The following is a 13,585-nucleotide window of genomic DNA, read 5'->3' as shown; positions in this document are numbered from 1 at the left end:
AGAAATTTGTACCTTTGGCTCTGGGTTGAATGACAATAATATGGCACATGATTAAACCAAGTCGAAACTATAGGCATAAATTAGGCGCGAAATTTGAAACCAAAACACTGCTGAGCGCAAACGAATCCGTCTTTCTTTTCTTCTCCAACATTAGTAGATTATTGCACCAAGACCTGTCTATCATGAATCTGAGCAATCAACAATCCAAGCCATTCCTTCTTCTCCTCCACACCCGCAACGACGCCGAAAACAATGATATCCTAAAGTATACACAGTTTGAGGGGGTGTATTCTCAGAGGCTCACACCCCTAAGAACAGGCAAAACAACCAAACACACTGCAGATGGGTTGTGTATGGCGTGATTGCGTTTCATATGTCCAGTCTTCTTGTTTTCCATGCTTCCATGAACCCCATCCGCCTTCCTCCTTTTTCTCGTTCGTTTTCCTGTAGCTCACGTTCTTCATTTGTCAGCTTACGAAATCAGAGCTCCAATCTCGCTACCGATACTCTTCTTCGTTTTCCACAAAGATCGTTTCTTCTCCTTCTTGGCCTTCATCGCGGCCCATCCCTCCTCGTCATCGTCGTCCGAATTGTTTCCCGAGTTCTTCTGGACCGTGGTCTTGTTCTCCTGCTGCATGACCTTAGGAGGCTCTTCCCATCCCATGGCACTTGACATGACCGACATGCGTCGGCCAGTGTCTAGGGGCTGAGAAGCGTGCGTCACTGGTCTGTAACGCCCTGGTAAGCCGATGTTGCTGCGCTCCGAGGGTGCGATCGAGGGGGCATACCCGGCACCTTGGGCGTGAATGCTTGGTGTGTACCCCGCGCCGCCGCCGCCAAGGCCACCGTGAATGGAAGGGGTGTAGCCACCTCCAGGCTGGATCCACGAGGCCGAGCTAGGCTGAACCATGCTCATGGTTCTTGAACGCGGGTCAAGTCGGGGAGGCTCCAACATTGAGTCGCCAAAGAAAGATTGTCGCTGGCTGTCGTGGATCGACGGCGTTGCGATGTGGCTCAACGGCCGGGGCATGCCGTTGTTCATATTCTGGTTCGGCGTCGCCATCATTTGCATGAACTGCATTTGCATCTGCATGAACTGTTGCATCTGCTGGGTCATCTGAATCTGCGCCTGGTCTCCTGGTGTGAGCATCATCTGGGGGATCTGAGGAGGCATCTGCGGCATCTGTGGCATCTGATGCATCTGTGGCATACCACCCATACCACCCATACCCATCTGGCCCATACCACCGTTCATACCATTCATACCGTTATTCATTCCACCATTCATGCCATTCAATCCATTCATGTTGCTATACATCATCTGAGGCGGGATTCCTGCATTGGGGTCAACTGGGGCACCGGTAAATGGATTGACGTTCTGTGCTTCGATGTTGGGACTGCCTCGTCGCATTGCTCGGGAGCGCTCCTCGCTGGCAATGACACCCACGAGGCCTCCCATGGGAACAGCTGGCGCAACACCCGGTGCTGGCGAACCACCACCGAACGTGAGTGACTCGCGAGGAGGTGCGTTGATGAGGCCGGCACCCAAGAAGGGGTCTTGCGGCAGCTTTCGTGCAAAGGCAGGGAGATGCCCGCCGCTTGTTCCCCTCGGGCCAGTGCCTTCACCCATACTGGACCCTGGACGCTGAGGTTGTGATTGGACAGATGATCGCAGGTCGGGGTTCGACGCCATGTTCATCAGTCTGTTGGGCGGCTTGTTCTTGTTGGGAAAACCGTGTGCGGCCAGAATAGCAAGCGGCACTTCTTCATCCTCCTCTTCAGACCCCTCAGACCGGCCAGTGAGTGGGCCAGGGGGTACGGCGAGGTTGGGCGTGCTAAGAGACATGGATAGACTAGGACGAGGGGCATGTTCGGATGGAAGGTTTGGCTGCTCGCCTGTTACCTTCATCATCTGTTGTCGGTAAACAGCCATGTGTGCCTCCTGCTTCCTCCTCTGCTTGGCAGCGAGCTTCGCCTTCTCAACGTCATCCTCATCATCTTCGTATTGGTCTTCGTCATCATCTCGACTTCCATTTGACGCCTTTGCTGTCTCGCTGGCACTGTCTCGGCGTTCTTTGTCTTTACGGTATTTCTCGAACTCGGCGGGAGTCATGACTTTGTTTCGAGGCGGACTGGAGTTGCTGTTCGATGTGGAATGGTTGGAAGGCTTCGATGGTGGTGGCCGAGCAGAGGTGTTGTCGAACATGTTCTCCTCCTCTTTTTTGCTGTCTGTTGCGTCCCATCCTGTCGAGAATGTGTCCTCGTTTCTGCGGAACCTGCCTGGCGGAGACGGGTTGCTGGGTTGACTCGAATGACCAAGGAACCGGCTGGCGGCCAGCGAGTCCTTGAGAAGGTTGGCATCTTCGTCCTCGATGATGTCGGACGGCACATTATTACGGAATGCCAACGGCGAGCCATGACGTGGAACTGGGGGCGGCACTGATGTACGATCAGTGTTGTTGGTAGGGGAACCGGGACCGGGTTGAAACAAATTGTCATGAAGTAGGTTGTCGTTGGAGTGCTGGCTGCTCCACGAGTAGGGCGAGGATTCGACTTTGATGGACTTGTCAATTTTGATGGGGGAGGGTTGAGGTTGGTTGACTCGATTAGTAGTCAGGGAGCGAGGTCCCAAGTTGGACTTGTCGTTACCGGGAAGCGTCATTTGGCTGGCTCTTTTATCAAATCCTGACCCCTTAAACATGTTACCAAAGTCACTCCCAAAGTTCAGAGCGAAGTCCTCCTCGCTGAGCTTGGGAGGAGTCGCTGTGCTGGCCGTGGAAGCTGTTAGGCCTCTCGGTCTGCGACTGGAATCGTCCTCCAGTGCCTGGGTAGGCAGGGGCGGTAGAGGAAGAGGATGATCGTCAACAGAAGAGACGGAGGCTTGGTTCTTCTTCTGACCGCCAAAGGAAAATGTCCTGCCAGCTTTGCTAAGGAATCCACCGGAACTATGCTTAGGAGGCGGCACGTCGGTGTGAGATTTCTTAATCGAATTTCTCCATTCTTCCTGAGGCCCTTGGGCGCCGAGGTCAGCCGAAGACGGTGTGGTCGAGACGTTGCTGTGGCGCGAAGAAGTATCCGTCGAAGTTGTTTTCGTGGTATTAGACGACCCACTTCCCCTTAAGCTGAGTCAGTCGACGTTAGACACAATCCTTGCCTTGGCCCTGAAATGAATTGCAGACAAGGGGGGGAATTAGAGAGAGGACCACCAGCTAGCAGCGAGATTCACCGCTGAGTCCGAGACATGCCGCTATTGAATGCATGCCAGCCAAGGATTTTTTTTCTCTCTCTTTCTCCTTCCTTTTGCTTGCTTCGCCTCTGTACTACTCTCTTTTTCATTTTCCAGGCCTTGTTGCTTCTCCCAGGGCCAAGAATGCATGTATGAAAATGGAATGAGTCAAGGAGATCGGCTGGATGCACATACCGGTTGTTCTTCACATCGGCAAACATGTTGTCCTCCGTAGAAAGATCCGTGTAATTATGCTTGGGTGGAATCGCCGTCGTTGCAGCCTTCAGCAGCCTGTGTCCGCCGTCGAAAGACTTGTTGCCACCAACTTCGGTCCGCTCCAACACGCGGAAGGAGGATTGCTGTTGTTGATCACCCATGGCTACTGCGCCATTTTGGAAATCCTCCGAGGTGACGGTGGATCGCCTCCTGCCGAAAGCGACCGAAAATCTAGGCATATGGAGCGACGACAATTCGATGATCCCCAACGGGATTTAAACGGTGCGCATCTACACGCTGTAGTCGAGAGAGGGAGGAAACCGTGAAAATTAAACCCTGGGGGGGTTTGCCCTTGGCCTCGGGTCGGGACCGCTAAGAAAAATTACGATACGAGGCGGGTCAGCCGATGTGGGATGACGACAGTAGAGCTGAGATTCGGGACGGCTATGCTGTGGCTCGTGTCAGTGGGCGCCGCGTACAGTGATACAAAGGCGTAGTAAGCAGAGCGATGCTGCGAGGGCGGAAGAGTTCAAGTGTCCACTGCAAGTGCGAAGTGCAATGTGGTTCAACTCTGGCTGTGTCTCGGGTGTAATGTGCGTGCCTGGGTGAAGTAGGGTATGTGAATTGGCTATGCGCCATCCACGGGCGTGGGAACAGGAATGAGGGTATTCCAGTAAAGTAGCCGCCAACAGGTACAACGGAACACCAGGCCCAGTAAAGATTATTCTCCCGTGTGCGCACCTCGATGTGATGTCGCAAATCGGAAGGGGGAAACCTCCAGGTATGTATAGGTATTGGTGTGATGCGCTGACGGCTGAGGGCTGTGGAATGAAGAATGATGATAGGAATGGGTCAATGGCTTACCGAAGGGAGTTTGTTCAACCTGGCCACAAGTTGAGATGAATCAAGTATGCTGAGCGGAGAGAGACGAGAAGTGACGTGACGGGATATTAGTCTATACTGCGAAGAGCGGATGCCAGGGCGTGAAATCAGAAGCCGTATGATCTCATTCAAACTTTTTTCCCAGACGTAAAAGATGCAACAAGGCGAGCTGGGCCCAGACCAGAGGACTGCAAGGCCGCAAGGACTAGTAGGTGAGCGGGCTGGCGGACTGGGGGCTGTGGGATGAAAATGGGGGGGTATTAGGATATGGAGAACGAAACGATGAACAAAAATAATATCAAATCGTGGGACGGATAGACACGAACAGATATGCAGCAAATGATGACAGGCAACAACGAGGGTCGACGAAGCAGACGACGGGAGGTTGGAGCGAGTGAGTGGGAATGTGGAAAGGAGGAGGCGATCCGATCAGTAAGTAGGCAAGGCAAGGAAGGCAAGGTAGACGGCAAGGTCAGCTAAGGCAGGCCGAGCAGCAGGGGATGTCAGGAAAAGAACGGAGGGCCGGGGGGAGTGTGAAGGAGAAGCCTTCTCACTCGCCTCTCGTCTCTGACTCTCGGCGACCTCTCCTCTCTCGCTGGTCCGGTTCTATGGTCTGTTCAGACTTGAGGCCAGGCCTGGTTGGTCTGGCGTGCTTCTCTGTTTTCTCGACGCACTTCCCTGGCCCCAACACCCAGTAGCAGGGCCTATTTTTATTAGGTGAGTGGAGAGACCAAGCAATAGTTGCTGGGAAGGGTGGGCTTAACGCAGAGAGCTTCATGCGAATTCATCCCAGTCCACCGTCCTGTCTATGGCCAGCGGTTCTCAGAGTCTCTTCGGAGTCCACACACCGTGGCCCAGCTGGCCCGTTGACAACATGCTACTGCTGCCCTGTGTGTTGTGGTGCCCTCTGCTTGAAATTTCTTGGGTCAGGGGCATAGGGCAGGGATCCAGGGGAAGGAGGAGGGGGCGTGTGAGGAGAAAACGGGTGGAGGTATCCGTGATTTTGACAAGATGGCGGCGAAAACGCATGGAATGGCCCAAAGACCACCCGCACCACCACAACGCCGCAGTCCGGTAGTGGTGATATAGTGATTCGCTGACGGGCTCTGGTCCGGGGCAACGTAAAAGCCGATCGGTTGATAATGAGAGTTGAGGCAACGCCTTGCCATCAAACGTCGAATTGTCCATGGCGCAAAGAAACAGCTTGCTTTTTGCTCCCATGTTCTCCTCCTCCGGCACAGCGTTGCCCAGCGCCCTTAGGGGTTCTCGCTACTGTCTCTAGCCTGGAAAATCGGTGTGTTGGGTGACATTTTGGGGGATGAAACCTTTTGAAAGAGATACTCATTTGGCTTAGCCTTGTTCAATGGCGCCGGTTCAATCAACCATTTCCCCTTTACCTTACCTTACCAACACCCCTTTCGGCAGCAAGGCCTATCGCTAATTACCTGTTGCTCACAAGCTTAGCGATTTAATTCTGCTCCCATGCGGAGTAGCGTATGTGGTGGCATTGGCTACTTTCACTATGTTGTCCGCCGTCAAGGTCCCCGTTACCGTGGCAGTACCCCTCTTCATCAGCTGCAGTTTGCGTCTGCATCTGCGTCTACATCTGTGGTCCCGCCATTTCATTGCTCTACCCAGCCTCCCACCCTGCCCGCCTTCGATTTACGGGTCTGTACGCAGAGCGAGCTCCGATATCATCTGAACTCCATGACCTGAAGCCTGCAGAGAACATCGGCAAGCTTTGACATACCCTATAAACAACATCCGAAAGCCAGAACGGCTCTAAACTTTGAGAGCAAGCTGTTCAGGCGACCAATCTTGCAGGTGTAGACATGGTCAACGCTGCGTAGGGAGTGGCATCCTTGTCAGTCAATGAGGGAAGCCTGGACCTCGCTCCGGCGGCTACATCGGTAGCAAGAACGGTCGTCTTTCAATTGTTAAATTGGACCTCGGAGCCAGCCGCTGCATTCAACAAGTTTGCAGTCGCTGAAGGACGGTCAAGACTACCACTCCTCTGGGCTACTGAGGACCGCGACAACCAGTGGCAGCCACATCTGTTGAGCCATGTCGTGTCTTATATTTTTTTTTTTCCTTCGGCGGGACGCGCGCCGTGCCCGTGGCTACAGAGACGTGTTAACGGATGGCTGGTTGCATGTTGTCGCCTGGCGACCCTGACTCCGGATCACAACCGCTCTTGAGGCTTGTCGCAGGTGCTCCTGCCGTGGAATGCAGCCATCCCATCATGTTCACTTGCTGAGGGCCGAAACTCGTAGCTTTGCATCCTCTGAGACGACAGGTGGTCTTTGGTTGGATCCCTCCTGTCAAACCCATCACGGTGTTAGCCTGCCAAGAGTTATTGCGAGAGGTACCTAGGCCGGCACGGGGAAACTAGCAGTGATGTCAGAGACAGTAGAAAAGACAGGTTGTTGGAGGGAATATCAGAACGATGAGGACTGGGGCGCTTGTCTTTTCTGGCTACGATGAAAGGTCTAAATGGTTGGGTGTGATTAGACCTGTGCTCGGCCGTTTCCAGTGTTCACGGAGGCTTGGGGTCTGGGGCGCCGGCTTAATAACAAGCCCAAGAATCCGTCGCTCACATCCCCAGGACAATGCCGATTGAACGGCGGGAGGTTTAGTAGGGCCGAGCGAAGTGTCTGTCCCGTGGCCCATGCATCACTTCATATTTTGGGGGATGTCGACCGAAGCCGCCTGGACCAGAACAGACCTGCTTGCTTCTTCTAATGTTTCCTGACTGCAATTTTGATGATCTCGATTTTGGTGCAGGACATCGTAGCCCGGTCTGCATACCACACGGAAGGTAGAATACCACAAGTTGGGCTACTGTTGACACAGAGGTGGAGATGGGGCCCCGTTCGTCGGCAGCCACAGGCGTGATGCATCTTCAAAGACGAAATGGACCTTAGAGACGAGCACCGAGGCCGTGTGGGCGACGAGTCGAATGCCGATTCGTTGTATTGCAGATGTGGGAGGTCAACGCAGCGAGGGTGTGGATGGAGAGAAGCGAGTCACCTCACTCAAGGCTGGAGGCTCGGGGTGGAGGGGGCTGGGATGAGTATCCGCCCACTGGTGATGTACCTGGAGCAAGGAGTCTTGCTGGGGACATGCGCTTGCCCAGGTTCCTCGTAACTAGTGGAACAGAGTCAGAAACCAAATGATAATAACCCCCGCAATCACGCAAAAGGTTGGAAAGAGAAAGGGAGGGGGGATGTATTGTTCCGGCATTCAACATGCCTTTGCCGTGGATGATGTCGCGGACCAAATGCTTCGTTGATGAGATCAGAGATACGGATACCTTGGTTGGATCGGCAAATGTAAAGATACTACGTGATCGAGAGAGGGCTTTGGCGCGACGCTACTCCTCGTAGCCCCAGAAGCGCTCCTCAAAAACAATCCTGGAAGCTTGAATAGTGGCTCCTTTGAAAGTCTTCCTGTGTTTGTGCTTGGTGGACTAGTGGACCAAGCTGCCTCATACCTGTGACATGGACTGGCTGCGACTATAACCATTGTCCGAAATGTGCTGGATAGACAGAGCTTCAGGATTTTAAGATGAAGATGAATCATAGTTTTTCTTCCCGTGTACTCCGTCTGCTCGGCGTGGAAGGTCCCTGTTGATGATAGAACTGTCCTTGGAAGGAACGGAACAGCATGTGGGAAGGAACGTCCCGACGGTCAATCCTTCCCCGTTCTCCATCTAGATCGACTCCAAAGCTCCAAAGCAGGGTAAAGACTTGATTACTTAATGCATTGAACGACGCTAACATACTGTACCTGGAACGGGACAACGCACGACTCTCCACCAACTTCCAGGGAAGTCGTTGTCAATCATTGTCGAGTTTCTATTTTCTGTACACAGGACCTCGTATTGCGCTTTTACGCCATCTTCCATCCAACCCTAAAAACCTGCAAGAAGCAAGGAGATTTGCGTCGTCTTTCTGTCTGACAGGAAGCCAAGCCCGACGCGTTGACGAACTGCCGGCATCTAAATCCTGTCTCGGTGTGTCGGAGTTGCAGTCTTCCCACAACAAAAAATTAAGGTAATGTAAGTACACAAACGAGTCCCCAACAAGGGTTTGTCAAGGTAGGAAGCGAGGGGAAGGGGGGAAAGAGAGAGAGAGAGAAAAGTGGCATGGCCTGACATGGCTTCCCCCATGGCAATATCGCGGGCGTATGCAGTGAAGACAGGCAGTATGTCGGGTATATCCTGTTGCACGACATATCCATCCCATCGCAGGCGGTACGGGCAAGGGCCGGCATTCACGTGCTGCAGTTGTCCACGGTAGCCTGCTGCATTGGGTTGCCTGCAGACAGGGCAGGGCCGGATGGACTGGAAAAGAGACGCGCCCTGGACTTCCCCAAATACAACCAAGTCAATCGATCGGAGAATGAGTGACACGGCCAATATCTCACACGGACACGTGCAATGTAATCTGATCCTCAATTGCTGCCATTCATCGTGCTATGACCCGTCTTTCGCAAATATTTGGAACCGTGACCAAGGAAGAGAGAAGAGAAGACGGGATATCATATACCGCCCCTCGTCATTATCAAACAGACAGCGGTCCATATTTCAGGCTGCGCTGCAACATCAAATCCAGGGCAGGCCAGCTTGATGCTCGAAAGGGAAATTTCATATCGCCTTGGGTACCCGTGTTGGTTTTGGTCCGCCTTGGTCGCGTCGGCCGGCTTGCCGCCCCACCTTTGCCTGTCAACCCAGTAAATACTCTGGCAGCTGTCCTGTCCAATAGACAGTCAAGATCATGTTCTGTTGCTCGCCGTCGAGAAATGTCGAGAAGGCTAGACCTCTCGCCTTTGGACTTTGGTGTCCCAATGCGCACATAGTCGCAGGGCCAGAAACTACGGATCTGGCGGTTGTGTGCGAATGGTTGGTGGATAGACGGCAGCCCCCCTTGCGATGCGATGGGTAGCGCGTCCGGTGCCTGAGCCCAAAAGACTACGGTGTGTGTGTGGGTGCTGTGTGGTAGAATATTGAGGTAACACCCCAACCCCTGCAGACGCGAACCATCGATAGATGATTGAAGAAAGCTTGGTTGGTGAATTACTGAATGATGCAGCGCAGCCTGTCTCCTGAGGCTAAAGGACACAATGCCATATTCGATATCTGCAGGCGACAAGTACATTCACAATCTCAATCACATACAAAGTAGAAACAATGCCCAAAGAGGGTAGGCTCATGTCTCTTGGATGTCACCTTTAAATTTGATTTATCCCCAGTTGCACTCCGCTCTTCATGTACACTATGAGCCCTCAGACCTTAACCTCGTGTCAGCACATTATCCCTATACGGCATGAGTGGGAACAATTGTTCCTCCCCTAAAAGTCTGGAGCTCTTGGTATGGTGCTCGAATTGATCGCATTGGCTAGGCTGAATGTGTAATGGGGTCTGGACTTGGGACTTTGGGACTTTGGGCAATTCGGTCCCGTCCGCCATTAGTGTTATGGGCCACAAACGGGGCGGCTCCATCAGCTTTTTTTTTTTTTTTTTTCACTCCCTCGATTTTTTATTCTTCCGTGTCACCGTGCCAATTCTTCCTTTGGTCTCTCGTCGCTCCTGTAGTGCTCCGTTGTCCGCTTGTTAGTGACAGGTGTAACTACTCTTGGATGAGAGAGACCCGCCCCGGTCTCTCTCTCCTTTTTTTTTTTTTTTTTTTTTTCAATCGCGTGACGACGCGAAGACTACGAGTTGTTCGGAAGTCGAGCCACCGTGGAAGTATATTTGGCTTGCTGCCCTACCTACCTCCATTGCACCGTTACTGTGTTGGCTTGGCGCTGAGGACACTTCCTCGTCCAGGGCTGACCAGCTACGACTGAGGCTCGTACATGTACAGTGATTTTGACGCCCATGACGACGATGGAATAACAACCGCACCAATAATGTCTCTCTGTTCTTCAGACCATCACCAGACAACATATACAACCCCAGTGTGCGTAAAGGTTTCGCATGTAAACCGTCATTCCAAGAGAGCCTGGCGATATTGGGACTGGTGCTCCTGTCTTTTCATTTCATCGGCTAGCGTTTACTGGAGCTGCCGTTATCGGTAGCTTGCAGGGAAATGGCAATTCAGCAGCAGAACGTGCCTTGCGGTGTAATCGCACAGATTTCTCTTTCTGCAGACAGCCATGTATGCAAGCAGCTTTTACCAGAACCGAAACCCGGAGCTGGCTAACCTTGGATTGTCACGGTTGGCTATTGTTCCTGAGAAACACCACCCTTCTCCTTAACTGTTTAGAATATCTCCCTGTTCAATACTGCCTCCTTCTCTCCGGTGGAGCGCGACGCTTAAGTTTGTACGACAGCGCGCAACAACACAGAGTGGTGGAACTATCCGAGAGATGGAACCCAAGAAGTCGAAAAAGTGATGCCCAACCATGTCTATCAAGTATCTCAAACTAGTAATCGGTTACCGTTACATCTGCCCTTTGCCCAAGCCATATAAGACGTGAGTCTCTGTGGCTTCAAGTGTCTCTTTCTTTACTCTGGGCGACTTTGTGTGAAACCTTGCCATTTATGCCAACGGTAAGCAAGTTCGTCGTGTAACAATTTCGTACTCGTGAAGCAACACCATTCTCAGGTAATCCTCGACTAAGCACAGGACAAGTTTGTAGACTAAGGGATGCAAATGTCGTTTTAAACTGGGAGATATTAGGGGTGAACGCAGGCGGGATTATCATAGAGTATCAATCCTGCCCATGTACCCTTATTCACTGACTGTTCATCTTGTGAGCTAGTTGTACGGTTGCCCGATTCGTTCGGGATGGCCATCATCAGTACCATTATATTCGCTGTCCATGCGTCTTCTAACCAAACAACCCACTTGTTCTTTTCTATTTCGTTGGCCACGGTTTATCAGCTACCCTTGGGCCAAAACTCGTCCGTTACACTCGTAATGAGCCGTCATGAGTGAGACGAGTGATTGACTGATTCTCTCAAAACCCTAACGTTACGCCAACACCGCGAGGTTCTCTCTACGTTTTCCACGATGTTTGCACTCGTAGTATATGTAACACTTTGCCTGGCATATGTGGAGTGTATGGAGACATCATACTCCCCCTTTGGCAACTTGATAACAATAGTCTCAGACCCATGATCACCATGTTATTACTCGAACTGGCAGTAGCCAGCTAGAGTTCATGTATGCAAGTCAGAGGCCGGCGAACGCCTAACTTGGAGCGCTTCAAGAGCAGTTTAACGCCATCAAACATCAAATCGTCCTCTGAGCCACAAGTTAAGTCTCGAAAGCGCATAAATAAAAGCCACAAAGAGCACCCGCAAAATAAGAAGAGGATCTGGGCCGACAACGACCACAACAGCCAATCACCATTACACACTAGATATAAGCCTAGTATCCGATGATAGCTAGATCAGCTAGGTTAGCATGCTCATGTTTGGTCGGCTCAATATTCGCCATCACAAACATGCCTGGCTAAAAACCAATCAAAGGTCGAGGATACGGTGGACAAAAATGAGGAAAGAAAAATTATGATTAAGCAAACCGAATCCTTCTGGTTCTGTTAGCGAGCGGAAGCCGGGTGAGGGGTCCGGCGGATGACGAAATCGCCAAAACTTGCACCAAATGAATGCGGCTCTGCCATGTGCTGCAGGTTTGCAGCCGCAGCAGGGGGCCACATAAACAATTCTCGAAAGGCAAGAAAGAGCCAATAGCAAGTGCCGGGCAGCCAAAATGGAGGACGTCAAGCAACGGGTTGACGGGTTGGAGGTTACAGTTGTTCACGATATCAAGATTGGCTGCACTGCCAAACAAACAGCCTATTAATCTCCAATGGCTCTTTTATGTTGCCATCGATGCCATGGGACGCTATGCTGTTGTAGTACATTCCATAACTTCTCTGTACTGCTACGCTACGCTTGGAATTGAGACAGCGATTGACAGTTGAGACGAAATTGGTCCTGATTGCCGATTCAAAGGACGTGCTGCGCCCCCTTTCAAAAGTCTCGCAAAGGGGAAAACGGAAAGAAAAAGAGAAGTGAAAGTAAACAGTTGCTGTTTGATCTCATCTTGGCTCGATTAGAGCTTCCTTTTTCCTCGGTTGAGTGTATCTGAAAGTCGGACAACTTAGTCAGTTCGGCTTCCACATTCAGGCAGAGATGCATTGGCAGTTTTAAACACCTGGCGAGTGTTCGGCAGCGATCAGATTAGGGACCGTTCTCGCTGTAAAGTACTACTTTAGCCGAATCCCTGAAGGCCAAGAGCATGTGGGTGCAAGGTGAGTTATGCGGTGAGGTCATAAAACCCGGCAGCTCAAAGGTCAATCCTTGTCCGGCCATAGCACCCACGGACACATGGGCCCAATGGTGCACTCTTATAGGATTACAAGGCACATCACGCCAGTCCAGCCGCTCTTAGCCCAAGTTACTGATTTCTACTAAGATGTGCAGTATGCAGACCATTCCTGAGAGGTGAGATGGGGGACACATACACACACACAGGCTGACCAGTGGACATTGCGTAGAGCCGACACCGGCTCAAAAGGCAAGTTAGAGCGAGACTAAACAACCCCTGACAATGGCGAGAGGGGTCTTGACTGGGGGAGTTTCTGGAGCTTCAGCTGGAACGGGAACTGGGACTAAAACCTTCATTGTTGGGGAGGAAACCCCAGCCAACTTCATCATCTACCCTGGAGCACTGCTGTGCTGTGCTGTGCTGTGCTGCCGTTTTAGTGGGATGTGCAAAGCATCGCTAGCTCCTCTTTCACTGTTTCTACCGCAGACAGGACCTCTAATCCTTGGCTCATCCGCAGCTTAAAACGCCAGTAGCCACTCCTCCGATACAACATTAGTCGGGTCTGCCAGCGCCCGTGGCGTCGCGCTCCCCAAGCGCAACATCCCGTCGAATCACGGTTGGGAAGCTCCAGACGAGGTGAGCTCTCAGTCCCTGTCCACCCAATGTCATTGCATGCTCCTGTGGCCCTCAGCCCCATCTTCGCGGCACCTTACCTGTCGGTCTGGTCTCCTCAGACCCTCCGGGCCCATCTTCACCATCGCGGCGCGCCTCCCGACGAGATTATCAATCTCATCTATTATCTTGGCTTCTCCCTCGCCGAGCGCCGGTTAGAATTTCTCTTTTCCCCCTCCCGCCCTCTTCTCCCTTCTCAATTCTTCCTCCTCATACCCACCTAATTTCCCTATTCAATTCGTCATTCTTACCCAATTGCTGTCGACGTCACTAAGATGAGCTCGCCGCAGCAACCTCATGGCTCGGC

General features: G+C 52.1%; 1 protein-coding gene across 1 annotated transcript; it reads right to left on the bottom strand.

Moving 5' to 3' along the window:
• Positions 1-472: 472 nt before the first annotated feature.
• CTRU02_208815 (uncharacterized protein) lies at positions 473-3,681 on the bottom strand (the record flags this gene model as incomplete). The annotated part of the gene is made up of 2 exons (XM_036724769.1): positions 473-3,116; positions 3,422-3,681. The coding sequence occupies 2 exons, from the start codon at positions 3,679-3,681 to the stop codon at positions 473-475; spliced, it is 2,904 nt and encodes a 967-aa protein (XP_036583401.1).
• Positions 3,682-13,585: the final 9,904 nt, after the last annotated feature.

Source organism: Colletotrichum truncatum (assembly GCF_014235925.2).
Source record: "Colletotrichum truncatum strain CMES1059 chromosome Unknown Contig_0005, whole genome shotgun sequence".
Lineage (NCBI taxonomy): Eukaryota > Fungi > Ascomycota > Sordariomycetes > Glomerellales > Glomerellaceae > Colletotrichum > Colletotrichum truncatum.
The sequence above is the reverse complement of the archived record's forward strand: the minus strand, read 5'-3'. Positions and strand labels throughout refer to the sequence as shown.